The following is an 18,151-nucleotide window of genomic DNA, read 5'->3' on the forward strand; positions in this document are numbered from 1 at the left end:
ACGACAGAGGCGCACCTCACCAGAGGCCCCCAAAACCAGATACATAGCGCGGCCGAGGCAGCGAAGAATGCGCCCTGCGAGCCAACGCCGTGAACCTCGATAGTTGCGATAGTATACAACGTCGCCTGGAGCAAAAGCAGGTGGCTGCCGCTGTACAGGAACCTGATGCGGCAGATGCAGCAAAGACATCGGGGTTCGATGAGGACGACCATGGAGCAACTCAGCCGGCGAGCGACCATCTCGGGGCTGAGAGCGATACGAGGACAAAAAGATCAATAACGCGTCCTCCCGAGAATGCGACTCTTTCAACTTCAACATCTGTGACTTGAAAGTCCGGACCAATCGTTCAGCGGCACTGTTTGACTGAGGCAAAAACGGCACGAATGTCAGATGTTGAATAACATTGGCCTTGCAGAATGACTGAAATTCTGCGGACATGAATTGTGGTCCATTGTTGGAAACAATAGTCTGTGGAAGACCTTCAATACAAAAGATAGCGGATAACGCTTGAATGGTGGCAGATGATGTCGTGGAAGACATCCGGACAACAAAAGGACAATTACTGAATGAATCTACCACAACCAACCATCGAGCATTCCAGAATGGATCAGCAAAATCGATGTGCAAGCGTTGCCAAGGGGAAGTGGTGTTCGGCCATGCAAAGAATTTCCGCGGTGGTGCGGATTGTTGTTCGGCACACGCCATGCAAGAAGAGCACATATTCGTAATCGCAGCATCGAGTCCAAACCAAGTACAGTGCTGTCGAGCAAGTTGTTTCGTTCGCACTATACCCCAATGTCCTTGGTGGAGAAGCCGTAAGACAGAGGACTGTAACGAACGTGGGACCACGACCCGGGACTGATCATTATCAGAACGCAACAGCAAAACACCATGTCGTACAAAAAGTCTCTCCTTGTGAGCAAAAAATCGGCGAACCAACGGATCCTCGATCCGTGACTTTGACAAGGGCCATTGCGTAGCAACAAAACGCAAAATGGTAGCAAGGACAGGGTCAGCAGCTGTGGCCGTAGCTACACGACGAAAATCAATCGGAAACGATTCGACCACGTCATCGGTTTCCGCATCAATGAACATGCAAGCAAGTTTGGAGGAATCGAATGCTCTATCCTCAACAACAGGCAAACGGGACAACGCATCGGTGTTTCCGTGCTTAGCAGTGGACCGATACAAGATATCGTAGCGGTACTGCGAGAGGAAAATAGACCAGCGAATGAATTTCTGCACTGTACGTGGAGGTACAGACTTGTTCGGATGAAAAAGCGATGTCAGTGGTTTGTGGTCTGTGATGGTGGTAAAGTGACGACCATACAAGAAATCATGAAATTTAGTAACACCAAACATGAGAGCCAATGCTTCTTTCTCGATCTGAGAATAATTTCTTTGCGCAGACGAAAGCAATTTGGACGCAAAGGCAATAGGGCGATCATGCGATCCATCTTTGTGCGCAAGCACAGCACCGATCCCGAGATCCGATGCATCTACCATCAACAAAAGGGGTTTCTGGGGATCGAATGGCGTAAGGCAAGTATTAGAAAGCAATGCCGATTTCAACTGATGAAAGGCGCATTCGCATTCCGTCGTCCAGACGAACGGAACACCTTTACGGCGTAAGCGATGAAGCGGAGCTGAAATGGAAGAGGCGTGCGGCACAAATTTGTTATAATAATTAATTTTTCCCAGCACACTCTGTAGCTGCTTCAAATTCTGCGACGAAGGCAAGTATTGTATGGCACGGAGGTGCTCGGGACTGGGATGTATGCCCTGGGCATTGATTACATGTCCCAGGTAGGGTAAGTCACGAGCAAAAAACACACATTTGTCCTTCCGCAAGCGAAGACCATTTTGTCACAAGACCTGAAATAATGTTCGGAGATTGGCTAAGTGTTCTTCTTCTGTCTTTCCGGAGATCACAATATCATCCAGATAGTTTGCTGCAGTAGGGACCGAGGCACAAACAGTTTGTAAATATTGCTGAAACAATGCAGGGTCAGATGCACACCCGAATGGCAGTCGTTTGAAGCGATACAAACCAAGATGCGTGTTAACCACCAAGATGCGCTGGGATTCGTCGTCCACTGGTATTTGCAAGTATGCATCTGCTAGGTCCAACTTCGAAAAATATTTACCCGGGCACAGTTTGTCAAAAAGATCTTCCGGGCGGGGTAAAGGAAAAGTTGCAATCACTAGTTGTGGATTCACTGTAGCTTTGAAGTCCACACAAAGTCTCAATTTTCCAGAAGGTTTTGGCAAAATTACTAAGGGTGACGCCCAGAGAGAAGCCTGCACACGTTCAATTACACCTTGTGATTCCAAATCGTGTAGTGTTCGTGCGACCTCATCACGCAATGCGTGGGGAACATTGCGCGCTGTGAAAAATTTCGGTTGCGCGTTTACTTTCAGTTCCAAATGTGCTTTATAGTTCTTTGCGCAACCAAGGCCCGGCGCAAAAATGTCAGCAAATTCGTCACATAGACGAGAAACACTGTCTGAAGGCACAGTCTCGTTCACTGATAGGACCTGATTGACTATAGACATGTTAAACAACTGAAATAAATCTAAACCAAACAAGTTCACAGCAGAAGAAGAACGAAGGACGTAAAAAGACACAAGTTTTGTTTGTCCCTTGTATGTTGCAAGAAGGCTGCACTGTCCTAACACAGGGATATGCTGTCCTGAATAACTAGTTAGCTTAACATGTGTGGCACGCAACGGAGGTGTGCCCAGTTGTTTGTACGTGTCTTTATTGATCAATGAAACTGCATCTCCGGTATCGAGCTGGAATGGTATCACGCGGCCATGAGTGTCCAAGTGAACAAAAAGTTTATTGTCCTGCTGACGACAAGAGCGACTGTCTCGTGCAACGTGAACCGACACTGGTACAGAATCACTTGCGACTTGACGGGATTTCCGTCGACGTCGACACACACTATTTGTGAGATGAACACAGTCACTGTTAGAGAGAGTGGCACTGGGTGGAGTGGAATTAACTACATGAATGTCCATGAGCGAAGGTTCACGAGCCTGAGTATTCTTGGTTCGATTCCGGCATGAAGCAAAGGGCTTGGAATGGTTGTGAGTGTCCGATCTAAGCTTTTTCGGCAAACAGTCTGAACATGTCCTTTTTTATTACAGAAAAAGCAAATAGCTTGGCGTGACGGGCAATTCTCACGCAAATGTCTAGTAGCAGACCGCGGGCATGATTTTAGCACTGCATTTGCTTGCTTGTGCAACACATGTAGCGAAGAGCTTGCCGACAGCTGTGCAGACGGGCGCGAGGGCTGTTTACTGTTCCGTGCAGCTCGCCTGGCGGGCCGGTGAATGTGACACACAGCTGGCGAAGTTGCAAAAGATTCCTGAGCAAAGTCAAGTGTGTCTTGCCTATCCAATATGTCTATCACTTGTTGAAGGGAGGGATTGACCAGTTTCAAAATCTGTTCCCTTATACGAACATCAGAAACATTCTGTGCAATTGCATCACGCACCATAGTATCTGAATAAGGGAGTCCACATTCACACTCAAAAGCACAATCCCTAGTAAGGCCTTGCAATGTTGCAACCCACTCCCTATTAGTCTGACCGGCCGTACGTTTTGTACGAAAGAATGTATACCTTTTTGCAACTACATTGACAGAGTCCTTGAAATATGCATCTAATGCCGACAAAATTTCTTCGTAGGACAGAGTTGCTACATCGCGTCGGGGAAACAATTTCACTATCACACGGTAGGTGGACACACCTACACATGCCAACAAAAAAGGCTGCCGCTCGTTACCTTGAATTCTGTAGACGGTGAGATGGAATCCAAATTGGCGTGACCACTCCGTCCAGCTTTCCAGTGCTGCATCAAAAGGACGAAAAGGTGGTGCAACAGCGTGTTGTGGCTGCAGTAGCGGTGGAGCGGCGGCCGCCGCATCATTTTGCATTGCGCGTTGACCCTGGACGAGCTGTCCAAGGGCATCCAATAAGGCCTGCGTCTGCTGATTCTGCAAGCGATAAAATTCGGACAGTACATCTGGAGATTGTGGCGAAGCCATGGCACAAGTAAATTAGTGCATCAATTGGTACAAACGTGATTTAGCTTGTCACCATGTGCTGTGTTGGCAGAAGAGCCAACACAGTGGTGCTAGAGGAGGCCGAAATGCACGCGTTTAAATACACGCAGACTGGCGTGAGGTCTGGAACAGGACAATGTCTTGAGAATTGCAATAAAGTACGAAAATCTTGTAATACTTAACTTTAATCCACAATTGGTGAACATTGGTCTGACTGAACATGCATCCCACGATAAATAACAATCTCCATATATACTGTTAATGGCGCCTTGCTAGGTCGTAGCAAATGACGTAGCTGAAGCCTATGCTAACTATCGTCTCGGCAAATGAGAGCGTAATTGTCAGTGATCCGTCTCTGGCAAAGTAGGCTGTACAACTGGGGCGAGTGCTAGGAAGGCTCTCTAGACCTGCCGTGTGGTGGCGTTCGGTCTGCTATCACTGACAGTGGCGATACGCGGGTCCGACGTATACTAATGGACCGCGGCCGATTTAAAGGCTACCACCTAGCAAGTGTGGCGTCTGGCGGTGACACCACACAGACCATCACACAAGAATTCCAAACTGCATCAGGATCCACTGCAAGTACTGTGACAGTTAGGCAGGAGGTGAGAAAACTTCGATTTTGTGGTTGAGCAGGTGCTCATAAGCCACACATCATGCCGGTAAATGCCAAATGATACCTCGCTTTGTGTAAGGAGGGTAAACATTGGACGATTGAACAGTGGAAAAACATTGTGTGGAATGACAAATCACGGTACACAATGTGGCGATCCAGTGGCAGGGTGTTAGTAGGGCGAATGCCCGGTGAACGTCATCTGCCAGCATGTTTAGTGCCAACAGTAAAATTCGGAGGCAGTGGTGTTATGGTGTGGTCATGTTTTTCATGGTGGGGGCTTTCACCCCTTGTCGTTTTGCATGGCACTATCACAGCACAGGCCTACATTGGTGTTTTAAGCACCTTCTTGCTTCCTATTGTTGAAGAGCATTTTGGGGATGGCGATTGCATCTTTCAACATGATGGGGTACCTGTTCATAGGGTACGGCCTGTGTCGCAGTAGTTACACGACAATAACATCCCTGTAATGGACAGGCCTGCACAGCATCCTGAATTCTACAGAACATCTTTGGGATTTTTTGGAACGACGACTTTGTGCTGGTCCTCACTGACCGACATCGATAACTCTCCTCGGTGCAGCAGTCCGTGAAGAATGTGCTGCCATTCCCCAAGAAACCTTCCAGCTCCTGATTGAACATGTGCCTGCGAGGGTGGAAGCTGTCATCAAGGTAACAGGTGGGCCAACACCATACTCAGTTCCAGCATTACTGATGGAGGGTGCCACAAACTTGTAAGTCATTTTCAGCCAAGTGACCGGATACTTTTGATCATATAGTGTATGTTGGAGCTAAATGAATTTGAACGTGGATTAATTGTTGGTACTCATATGGTAAGCCAACCGAGGCAGCCAAAACCTTTGGTGTTTCAAGAGGCACCATATCAAAGATTTGAACCACATCCAAGGAAACTGGAGAAATGTCATCTGCTAAGTCTTAATCATAGTAAAGTACATGTTGAGTGATCATGGCACGTGATCATTGAAGAGGATTGTGACAAAAAATAAGAAGATGAAAGCTGTAAAAGTTGCTGTAGAACTGAATGTCACACTTTCTAACCCTGTCAGTGCCAAACAGAACATGAAGGGAACTCCATAAGCTGGAAATTACAGGGTGACCTGGAATTTCGAAAGCACTCACCAATGGTGCAAATGCTTGTAACAGGAAAATGTGGTGCTGAAGTCTTAAAACCTGGACTATGGATCAGTGGAAAATCCTTGATGGAATGTAACAATATTATGAGGAAGAAAGTTGCTACTTACTATATAGTGAGGAAGAAAGTTGCTACTTACTATATAGTGCAGATGCTGAGTCACAGATAGGCAAACAAAAAGATACTCTCACATTTATAACTTTTGGCCATTAAGGCCTTTGTCAACCATAGATAGAGTAATTTGGTCGGATGGGTCTTTTTTCTCACTGTTCCCAACTTGTGGCTGAGTTCACATCCCAAGACTGACACGTGGCGGAGATTCGATGATAGTTTGGGCAGCCATATTGTGATATTCCGCAGGGCCCACAAGTACTATGCAAGGTCGCATACTGGTTTATGTGGGGAGGTCCATCCCTCAGTAGAATGTCTGTTCTGCTCCAATTCACACAACTCGTATCATCCAGGACTGCTTTTGTGAACATGAGGATGAATTGTCACATCCATTCTGGTCATCGCAGTCATCAGATCTCAATATTATTCAGCCTTTGGAGAGAAGGGTGCATGATCACTATTCACCTCCATCATCATTCCGTGGACTTGCTCCTATTTTTCAGGTAGAATCGTAAAAAATTCCCTTGAATACCAGAGAGGACGTGTATTCATCCATTCTGAGATAACTGGAAATTGTTTTGAATGCCAACGGGATTCTTCCATGTGAAGTCAACCAATAAAAATATAAATTGGAATCTTGTTACTTTAGGAATTTGTAATTTAATTAAAGATTTTTGGACATTAAAAATATTTTTTGGTCATTTTGAGGTATTAATTTTTAAAGTTTCTGAAATTTTGTAATTTTTGCCATGTTTTGAAACTTTAGAGCACCATATCCCAAAAAGTATTTGATGTACAGGCCAGAAATATATACAGATTGTTTCAGTTTATTACAGGCTTTAAAAATTTATTATAGGCTTTAGAAATGTGTGCTGTTTGACAAAATTCATCAAAATGCTACAGTTTCCTAAAAAAAACTTAAATTTTGAAAATTTCCACACTGGAATGTTTTTTTGTTTTGAAAAAATGTATGCCAATAATTCAATATTTTTGAATGTGCGTGCCAAATTTCATGATGGTATTCCAAAGGGAATATATGGAATAAATTTTATTTGACTGCTATTCGTATTGTCAAATGTATCTCAACTGCACATAGTTTGGAAGCTGGTTCATTACAGTATTACTAAAATGAAATTATTGAGTCCTAATTAAGCATACTCTAGTTTGCCATTTAAAATCTGTACTAAACTATGTCATATAAAACATAAATAACGTAAGAGATAGTATGCAGTTTTCACTTTATATAACTTTTAATTTACTGTAGTTCGTATTTGCAGAGCAACAGAGGTGTGGTGTGGTGTGTGTGTGTGTGTGTGTGTGTGTGTGTGTGTGTGTGTGTGTGTGTGTAACAAGTGAAACAAAAACAATCACTTCTATTGACAGTAATTCAGTTCAGTAGAGATGAATTGAGATAAAACTAGCAGAGCACTGCTGAGTGTATAGGACCAGCTTGTTGTGTGCGTGTGTAACTCGTTAAGAACATCTCCTCAGGGGATAAAGTAGCACAAAAGAACAGGCATCATGATTTAAAGTGCTTAATCGCCGAACATGACAAGTATTAAGCACAGCCAATGAAGTGGAATGTTGCAATTGTTGTATTCCGACATGAGCGGTTCACTGTTTTATTGGGAAATAAAGCATTTTAACTCTTTGTAACACTGGCAGATATGTGCCACTTTGTCACGTGAGGATGTTCATATAGAATGAAACCATTGGGTGTTATGCACATAAAATAAAAGACCAAATAACTTTCTTAACATTCGAATTAATCAGTTGTTGAAGCACAACATGATCAATTGTTTCAGTGGGGTAAAGCATGTATTCATCAGTCACTTCTATGTGACAAAGAATGAGGATGCAGCATAAAAAATGAACTTGACTAACAGATTTTATAAAGCCATAACAGTCACTGGCATGCAGAAGTATCATGCATTTATTCGTAGGAGCTGAGACAAATGTAAAGCAGAAATTGTTTTCAATTTTAATGATTTTGATGTTCATAAAATTCATGTGTCCAGATGCTGCAGCTTGTGAACAGATTACAGGACTTGTTGCTTGTGCCTTTGACAACAAATGGTGGATGTCTTCTTTGCTATCCAGAGATGAAAAAGTAAAAGTAAACCTTATATTTGTACATCCTTGTGGACCAGCTCTTTATTTTTCATACTTAAGAAGACCAGATAAATTGACTACAATAAAAAAATTCATACTTTGTAAATTAAATCCTGCAACAGTCACTGGAAGGACGTATAGACTTTCAGATGAAGAGCTGCAAAAAGGCTTAGATTATATTGTAAAAGAGCGTCTTGTTACAACGATAACCTGTCATTATCGTTTGGGAGAACTGGGTTATGTTATTACAAAGAAAACAGCAATGTAGGATCTTACACTGTAATAAGATTGTTAGTGGATAACCATAACATCTTTCTTGTTGAAGATGAGTAAAAAATTTTTCTTTGCAAGGTTCTCAAACAACATGTTTCTAAATAATAACAGCTACATGATTGCTGAATTAATAATGTTAATGTATTTGTGAAACAAAGGCATAAATGAGTAAATTATTCATAGACTTCTTTGGGCGTGAGTTATGGTGTGTGCTAAAATATCTTCACAGTCAACATGGTAAGGACCAAATGTGAATTTAAATTTAAGTGTATGATTCAAATAATGTAATCAATTGGTTGTCACTCAATCAAAAATTATGATTTGACAGTCTTATTTGGTTTCTGACATATTACTTCTCAGTAACAAGTTCAAAGCCCTACAGACTATGCAGTAGGTGTTGCGCTGACCTGTTAAGTGAAATTTATTTTAATATGTTCCACTGGAACACCATTGTTGTGTACATAGTTCCACGTAGTCAGCGCGTACACAACTCTCCCACTAGAGCGCGCCCCACTAAGCACAAGAGCGCAGGCGCAGCACTCATCCATCTCCGCACTACGAGATGGCGCTGCCATAGAGACGGACCAAATTCTGCTTCCGCCGATCCGCATATTAATAGGTAACGCAGCCAATGAGATTGCTGCTAACGTAGAACCTTTTCTCCTCGCGGATCACACTCGCGCAGTGATATATGAACGCGCGAGGTATTATAACGAGTGTACAGACCTCCGATTAGGCAGTCTGCATTTGTCTGCAACAGTCTGTACTAGTTCTAGATTTGTCTGTACCAGTCTAGTCAAGTTTCAGTCTGTGCCCAATAAGATTACCATATTCCTGTACATAGCCATGAAGATAAATGTATAGACACTTTTGTCAAGTATCAGAGATATATGTGAGAATAAGATTAACGTACCAATACCAAAGGAACTTCAGATTGTCAATTGTAAATAGCATCCAGAACCAAGTTAAGTAATTTTTATGCTTTTTATTATTTTAATAAATGTGTGTGAAAATTAATCAAGTTCTGCTTAAAGTTGGTCACCGTCACTCTGCTATTCTAAGCGTGCAAGTGGGATTTCTATCGTCTGTCCTAATGGCAGAAGATAAACATGCCACGATAAGACCACGAGACATATTGCTGACTCTCGCCTACTTCGTTAGAGCGACAAGTCAAATAATCTGATGGTGTGTGTACTGAAGGTCTTACAGTATGCACACCACAACCATCATTAAATTTGGCACATACATTAACAAGTAATTTGTGACCAATGTAAATATGTTTTTCAAAACAAAAAAGTTCTGATTTAAAAATTTTCAAAAATCACATAATTGATCATTCAAAAATGAAGGTTTGAAAAATTTTTAATTTGGAATTTTTCATGCAAACAACTACTAGTTCAAATGTACAAAAAATAATGAAAATCTGAGTTGTCAAGAATCAGACTGCTGGCTGATTTCACATGGGCTTACCACTACAACATATTAAGCATGGTAATGCATTAAGATTTTGGTGTTTCCACGGTTTCGTCCAACCCCTGTATGTGCCACTGTGAGCAGTGGTGCTGCATGCGGTTGCCTTCAGTCAGAAAGTGGTTGAGATGGACCTCCATTCACTAGCAGCAGCATTTCCTGTTGACTTTGAAACCAATTATCACTGACAATGTGTTACCTTCATCTCTGGTCCCTGTCGGTTAGAATCTTTTCCGACCTCTGTACTCGTACTGCGTTGCAGGGCCCTGAGTGATACTCCATTCCTTGTGCACACGTTGGGCAATCCATGTTGATATACCAACAAATCGGGCAGCTTTCTTCATGGTGTGGTCAGTTCAAGCATGATAGTTCCTTTCTGCCATTCTGTCACACCTCCATATTGACCCTTCTTACTGCAGTGACTCCATATAATTGAGTTGTGCACATGCGCACGCACGCGTGCACACACACACACACACACACACACACACACACACACACATCAGCTTTGTAAACTGCTGGATATCACTATCTTTGCACAAGTCAGTAAGCTACAAAAACTCTGAGTATGTTCAAAATTTTCACAAGTGGCAATACTCGACAATACAACTGCACAAATTATTAGATTTGCTGTGAACGTGATACAATAACTACACACTCTGAATGTCCAAAAATGACTCACTTAGATTTACACATTGTGACTCCCAGGTGCTGACTATCTGAAGCCGTGACCACACAAATATTTATAGTTGTGCACGTTAAACAAACTACGATTTGGTAGAATACTAATCTATTTCATTTCAGATATCAACATAAAAGATGTGAAATTTTAAAGAAGATATAGGTATAACAGGTAGTGAAGTAAGTTTATTTAATCAAGAGCTGTACTACTAGCAAATAGAAAAATTGTCAGTACTTGTTTATGGGAGAGCAGTTTTTAACGTGTGCAGGAATTCTCAGAGTTCATCAAAAAGTTTTGAAAAAGTGAAATTTTCTAATTGTAATAATTAACAAACTAACAAGTTATATAAGCAACTCTAGATATTTTTGGAAATAGAAAAGTTGAAGCTATAAAACTATTGTACCAAATTTTTGAAAGAATTACTTTTTGGAGAGTGGAACATTGTGGAACACAAAAATAACAATAGAAATTGACAAATGGAATAGTACATAAAATGAAAGAAAAGGAAGCAATCACCTGTAGTAGAATGATGTGTCTAACCTGTTTCCTCTCTCTCTCTCTCTCTCTCTCTCTCTCTCTCTCTCTCTCTCCCCCCTCCCCTCCCCCCCCCCCTCCCTCCCTCCCTCCCTCGTCTCACTCTAGTTTCGTAGTTTATTAGGCAGACAGGATTTAAATGAGATAGCAGCAAACACGAGAAAATACATGGCAAAATATTTACATTTGTATTATTCTTATGGTGAGGAGAATACTGCAGGTATTCATAAAAGTTCCTATTAGCAACCATCACTTGTCACAGGTAGGAAAAAATTCAGAACATAGAGTTGGCCATATTGATAAACATCCCAAACAGTCTAGCCAGTCTCAGGGCGTAGAAAAAAAACTCGTCTTCCACCTTTTTTTAAAATTTATTTACTGACGCAGAGGTTTTGGCACCAGTATTTATCTTTGTGCCTGCAAAGCATGCCTATGTAGCACTACATATATTCGACGGCAGAAGTTAGTTATGGCGGCGCATACCAACATTTTTCAAACTTCCGCTTACTTTGCTCTCGATTCTAAGCCGCAGGCGGTTTTTTGGATTACAAAAACCGGAAAAAAAGTGCGGCTTAGATTCGAATAAATACAATAACCCTTGCAACTGCTCTCACTAATCAACAGTTAGCGTCACTGTGGCCAAAGTTGTGCCCATTTTGGGTGTCTGTGTGATATAGTATGTATGTGTGTGCTTTCATTAGACAAAGAGTAAAAAGCTCGAAAGATAGCATAAATTTTACATAATTTTTGACTGTTTGAAAGAGGAAAAGAAGAACTTTCAAATAAGCTTTTCAATCTGGAAGCAAACAGTTTACATCATAATTGAATTCTGACATTTACATGACTTGCAGGTATACTATAAGGGGCAGTCAAATGAAAACGAGACATGTGGAAAAAAATAAGTAAATTGTTTATTATTTCAAAAGTAATTCCTATAACTGTTAATAAATTTATCTCGCTGTAAGATAAAATGGTCAATGCCTTCACGGAAAAATGTTCGCGGTTGCCTATGGAACCTCGATAGTACCCAACCGTGCCCGTCTTCATCCAAAGCAAATCGACAGCCACGAAATTCTTTCTTCATAACTACATAAATGTTGAAATCACATGGGAAGAGATTGGGATTATATAGAGGATGTGTAAGGGCTTCCCAGTGAAATTTTTGCAGCATAGTCAAACAACCTGCCAACAAAATGACTGGCCAGATGTCGCCGAGGTTGTTTCAGATATGTTGCAGAAGTTTCTCCCAATGCAGTTCCCATATTCTTGGAGTCCTGACAAAAGATGTCAGTGGCCGTGGATTCACTTTGGATGAAGAGGGGTATCTCTGTGCACAGTTGTAATTCCAAAGGTAATTGCAAACATTTTTCCGTGAAGGTGGTTACCATCTTGTATCATTGTAATATAAATGTACTAACAATTATGGCCGTTACTTTTGAAGTAATAAATAGTTTACTTACTTTTCGCCATCTATCTGATTTTCATTTGACTGTCCCTTATAAATCATAGACATTCTGTAAATAAAATGTTTCTATAAGAACAAACTATACTATTGTCATCAGCAATGGGCTACCATAAGTTTCCCCAAGTGCAGTTCCCTGATATTTCCCCAATTTCCAGACAAGTTTTAGCATTTTTCTGACAAATTTTGAGAGCAAAAGGATAAGTTAAGATATAAATCGACAATCTGTCTTTGCAGCTGTGGTACAAGAAACAATAGTTCAGTGAGGAAATATCTAAAAGAACCTTGCGAGCGGATGGCGTTTTCTGATGTGAGCCAAAATCTCAAGTACTAACATCAACATCTTTTGTAATGAACTGTTTTTAGATGGCAAAAGCAAGCCAATGGTGTATGTGTTTTATTAATACCACTGATATTTTGTTTCAATAAAACAAAACACATTTGGTGGCAAAAATACGCATTTACATGGAGTCACAAGGTGGATTTAAAATACCTTCACTGTTTTCAGAAATAAAGAAGTGTATAAGGGGGAAAAATTATGTAAAGCAACACTGTAGGTGACCAGCAGTAAAATTTTGGTTCTACTATGTTCGTTATTGTCAGTTATTACCCACTGTGTTATATCTATCATGAGGGGCGTTTGAAACGTCCGTGCAAAAATAAAAACTACTTACGTGTTTGGGGTAAACCTTTTTTATTTTTCGACATAGTCTCCTTATTAGACTTATAAACTTCGTCCAACGCTGTTCTAATTTGTTGATCCCTTCCGAATAATAGGAATTGTCAAAATCTGAATAATAGCTATTAGTTGCTGCAATCACCTCCTCATTTGAATAAAATCTTTGTCCTGCCAGTCATTTCTTCATATTGGGGAACAAAGTGTATTCTGAGGGAGCCAAGTCTCGAGAATAGGGGGGATGTGAAATGAGTTGGAATCCTATTTCCATTAATTTTGCAACCACAACTGCTGAGGTGTGTGCTGGTGCATTGTCGTGATGGAAAAGGACTTTTTTGCGGTCCAGTCACCGGCGTTTCTCTTGCTGCTCGGTTTTCAAAGGTCCAGTAACGATAAATAATATTCACCTGTAATAGTTTTACCCTTTTCCAGGTAGTCGATGATGATTATCCCTTGTGAATCCCAAAAGACAGTCACCATAACCTTTCCAGCCAAAGGAATGGTCTTCCCCTTTTTTGGTGCAGATTCTCCCTTGGTAACCCGTTGTTTAGAATGTTGTTTTATCTCAGGAGTATAGTAATGTATCCATGTTTCATCCACAGTGACAAAACGATGCTTAAAGTCCTGCGGATTCTTCTTGAACAGCTGCAACAATCCTTGCAACACTTCACATGATTCTGTATTTGGTCAAGCATGAGCAGTCGCAGAACCCATCTTGTGGTTAGCTTTCTCATGTCCAAATGTTTATGCAAAATATTATGTACCCATTCATTCGAGATGCCCACAGTACTAGCAATCTCACGCACCTTAACTTTTCTGCCATCCATCACCATATCATGGATTTTATCAATGGTTTCTGGAGTTGTAACCTCCACAGGGCGTCCAGAATGTTCAGCAGCACTTTTGCCCATATGACCACTCCGAAAATTTTGAAACCACTTATTAACTGTTCTAATCAAAGGTGCAGAGTCACCGTAATGTTTAGCAAGCTTCTCTTTAGTCCCCTGAGGTGTTTTGCCTTTCATAAAGTAATGTTTAATCACCACTCGAAATTCTTTTTCGTCCAGTTTTTGGCAATCACTCGACGTCCTTGTTTCATGCGAATGCCAAACACAAAGAAATAGACCAATCTGGCTGAAACTTGGTGTGCGTTTCTTTCCAAAGATGCTACTAAGTAAACATGACCTTGATACACGCCGGTGGTGCCATCTCTTAGGCTTTGCACGAACTTTCCAAATGCCTCTCGTATTTTACAGGTGTCGTGCGATTTTTCTTTCGAGAAATATATGAACACATAGCATACAAACTGCAAGCAACTGACACAATTTTCTTCTTCTTATTGTCCATACTTTCTAACATATAAACTACTTTTGAAGTGCCAAAATGTACTAGACCAAAAAAGTCTATAAAACGCCACACTGTACAAAGTAATTGTGGTGAGACAGTCGCAATTCCTGAAATCCAGCACCTATGGCCTCCTGCTTGCTGAGGAGCACCACAGTCCTGGGTCCATGGATAAATCATGAAAATCCGCAGCATTATGGCACACACAGATAGATGCAGCCAGTGGGCAGATTGGTGAGACCAGATCTGACAGGCAGGACCTGCACATTAGTGAGAACCGAACGGCTTCAGATCGGCAAATCGGCAAGCCCGATCCGTTACAGATACCCACAGAAATGGTCTGTGGCTTTGGCCCGTTGTGGAAATCCACTCTTGTGGATGAGACTGCGGTGATCGATCCGTGCAACAGATAACTTGTTCAAATATTTTGAGAATCAATAATAATGTAGATAGGTAGCAACTCACCGTAAAGAGGATTGCTGAGCCGCAGACAGGCTCATAGAAAAGTCGATCTCACACTAACAATTAAATTTTCAAGCATAGCTTTTGTCAGAAAACGGGAGCGCACACACACACATTCACACAATCGCTCATGACTGCCGTCTTCGGTCACTGTACCTACAATCTCTGATAATCATATCCGAACAAACCACTCCTCATGCCTCCCCGCCTCTCGTCGGCAGCTACTAGGCTGGCGGCAAGAAGAGGTGGCAGCACTGACTGCGAGCTGATGGGGGTGGTAGGAAGGAGAGAGCTGGAATGAGATTTTCACTCTGCAGCGGAGTGTGTGCTCATATGAAACTTCCTGGCAGATTAAAACAGTGTGCCCGACCGAGACTCGAACTTGGGACCTTTGCCTTTCGCGGGCAAGTGCTCTACCGTCTGAGCTACCCAAGCACGACTCTCACCCCGTCCTCATTGAGTTACTTCTGCCAGTACCTCGTCTCCTACCCTCCAAACTTTACAGAAGGTCTCCTGCGAACATCTGTCGTGCTTCGGTAGCTCAGATGGTAGAGCACTTGCCCGCGAAAGGCAAAGGTCCCGAGTTCGAGTCTCGGTCCAGCACACAGTTTTTATCTGCCAGGAAGTTTCATATCAGCATACACTCCGCTGCAGACTGAAAATCTCATTCTGGAAACATCCTCCAGGCTGTGGCTAAGCCATGTCTCCGCAGTATGCTTTCTTTCAGGAGTGCTAGTTCTGCAAGGTTCGCAAGAGAGCTTCTGTAAAGTTTGGAAGGTAGGAGACAAGACACTGGCAGAAGTAAAGCTGTGAGGATGGGGCGTGAGTCGTGCTTCGGTAGCTCAGTTGGTAGAGCACTTGCCCGCGAAAGGCAAAGGTCCCGAGTTCGAGTCTCGGTCGGGCACACAGTTTTAATCTGCCAGGAAGTTTCAGGAGAGAGCTGATGGGGATGGTAGGAAGGAGAGTAGCAGTAGTGATGAGGGAGTAGGGAAATGACGCATGTACTCAGCTGCACCCAGTGAGCGATGATGCGTGACACCTCAGTAAATGAACCATTTCATCTACTGAGACAACAACAAGATTTTTCCAGCCTTTTTGTTTTCCAAATGTGCTTGATATTTCCCTGATTTTCCTGATGTGTTTGAAATTCCCTGAGTTCCAGAACCTGTGGCAATCCTAACAGTGAATAATGAAATTCTGCTTGAACAAGAAGTTAGTTGTACAAAATAACTATTGTACAGGGCTATTACAAATGATTGAAGCGATTTCATAAATTCACTGTAGCTCCATTCATTGACATATGGTCACGACACACTACAGATACGTAGAAATACTCATAAAGTTTTGTTCGGCTGAAGCCGCACTTCAGGTTTCTGCCGCCAGAGCACTCGAGAGCGCAGTGGGACAAAATGGCGACAGGAGCCGAGAAAGCGTATGTCGTGCTTGAAATGCACTCACATCAGTCGGTCATAACAGTGCAACGACACTTCAGGACGAAGTTCAACAAAGATCCACCAACTGCTAACTCCATTCGGCAATGGTATGCGCAGTTTAAAGCTTCTGGATGCCTCTGTAAGGGGAAATCAACGGGTCGGCCTGCAGTGAGCGAAGAAACGGTTGAACGCGTGCGGGCAAGTTTCACGCGTAGTCTGTGGAAGTCGACGAATAAAGCAAGCAGGGAGCTAAACGTACCCCAGCCGACGGTTTGGAAAATCTTACAAAAAAGGCTAAAGCAGAAGCCTTACCATTTACAATTGCTACAAGCCCTGACACCCGATGACAAAGTCAAACGCTTTCAATTTTCGGCGCGGTTGCAACAGCTCATGGAAGAGGATGCGTTCAGTGCGAAACTTGTTTTCAGTGATGAAGCAACATTTTTTCTTAATGGTGAAGTGAACAGACACAATGGGCGAATCTGGGCGGTAGAGAATCCTCGCGCATTCGTGCAGCAAATTCGCAATTCACCAAAAGTTAACGTGTTTTGTGCAATCTCACGGTTTAAAGTTTACGGCCCCTTTTTCTTCTGCGAAAAAACGTTACAGGACACGTGTATCTGGACATGCTGGAAAATTGGCTCATGCCACAACTGGAGACCGACAGCGCCGACTTCATCTTTCAACAGGATGGTGCTCCACCGCACTTCCGTCATGATGTTCGGCATTTCTTAAACAGGAGATTGGAAAACCGATGGATCGGTCGTGGTGGAGATCATGATCAGCAATTCATGTCATGGCCTCCATGCTCTCCCGACTTAACCCCATGCGATTTCTTTCTGTGGGGTTATGTGAAAGATTTAGTGTTTAAACCTCCTCTACCAAAAAACGTGCCAGAACTGAGAGCTCGCATCAACGATTCTTTCGAATTCATTGATGGGCACATGCTGCGCCGAGTGTGGGAGGAACTTGATTATCGGCTTGATGTCTGCCGAATCACTAAAGGGGCACATATCAAACATTTGTGAATGCCAAAAAAAACTTTTTGAGTTTTTGTATGTGTGTGCAAAGCATTGTGAAAATATCTCAAATAATAAAGTTATTGTAGAGCTGTGAAATCGGTTCAATCATTTGTAATAACCCTGTATATGCAGTGTTAATGAAAAGAGGTGAAACAAGGAAGAGAAAATATTGCCATGAGGAGTGCTTTAAGAACAACCCCATGTTGCTCTGTTTCAAGTGGCTGCAATCTCTGTGTGCAGGGTCCACCCGCAGGTGCTGAGCCTGGAAGCCCTGGTCGCCTCCCTGGGGGACGAGGAAGTGGCCACAGTGGACGGTGGCGTGGATCCGGCAGCCTCCGGCGTGGGCGTGACGCTGGTGGCGGGCCACGCGGAGGTGGCCGCTGTGCTGACGCCATTTGTCATCACGGATCTTCCCGGGTAGTGTCGACCCTGACTGATCACTCTGACCGCCTCGCACTGAGTGAGCTCACTCCACAGTGGCATTGCAAACTAATAAAGGAGCTTTTAAAATCATAAGTGTTAAGAGTTGTCCAGTGGTGGCTTATGATTCTTCCACAACCTTGTCTCTCCACTTGTCCTAAGATCCAAATTTCCATTTTACACACACACACACACACACACACACACACACACCACACACACACACACACACACACACACACACACACACACACACACACACACACATACGTCCACGGAACGTTATACCGGACGCGCACGCTGGGTGTTTTA

The 18,151-nt window shown here is 42.7% G+C and overlaps 1 protein-coding gene across 2 annotated transcripts in view; it reads left to right on the top strand.

Moving 5' to 3' along the window:
• The window catches only part of LOC126428442 (zinc finger protein ZFP2-like), an 86,914-nt gene extending 68,979 nt beyond the window's left edge, over positions 1 to 17,935 (top strand). For both annotated transcript variants that reach the window (XM_050090374.1, XM_050090375.1), the window contains exon 12: positions 17,660 to 17,935. In XM_050090374.1, coding sequence (XP_049946331.1) covers positions 17,660 to 17,840 — 181 coding nt within the window. In that variant the 3' untranslated portion in view covers positions 17,841 to 17,935. The remainder of the gene's footprint in view (positions 1 to 17,659) is intronic.
• The last annotated feature ends 216 nt before the right edge of the window (positions 17,936 to 18,151 follow it).

Source organism: Schistocerca serialis, chromosome 12, assembly GCF_023864345.2.
Source record: "Schistocerca serialis cubense isolate TAMUIC-IGC-003099 chromosome 12, iqSchSeri2.2, whole genome shotgun sequence".
Taxonomy (NCBI): domain Eukaryota; kingdom Metazoa; phylum Arthropoda; class Insecta; order Orthoptera; family Acrididae; genus Schistocerca; species Schistocerca serialis.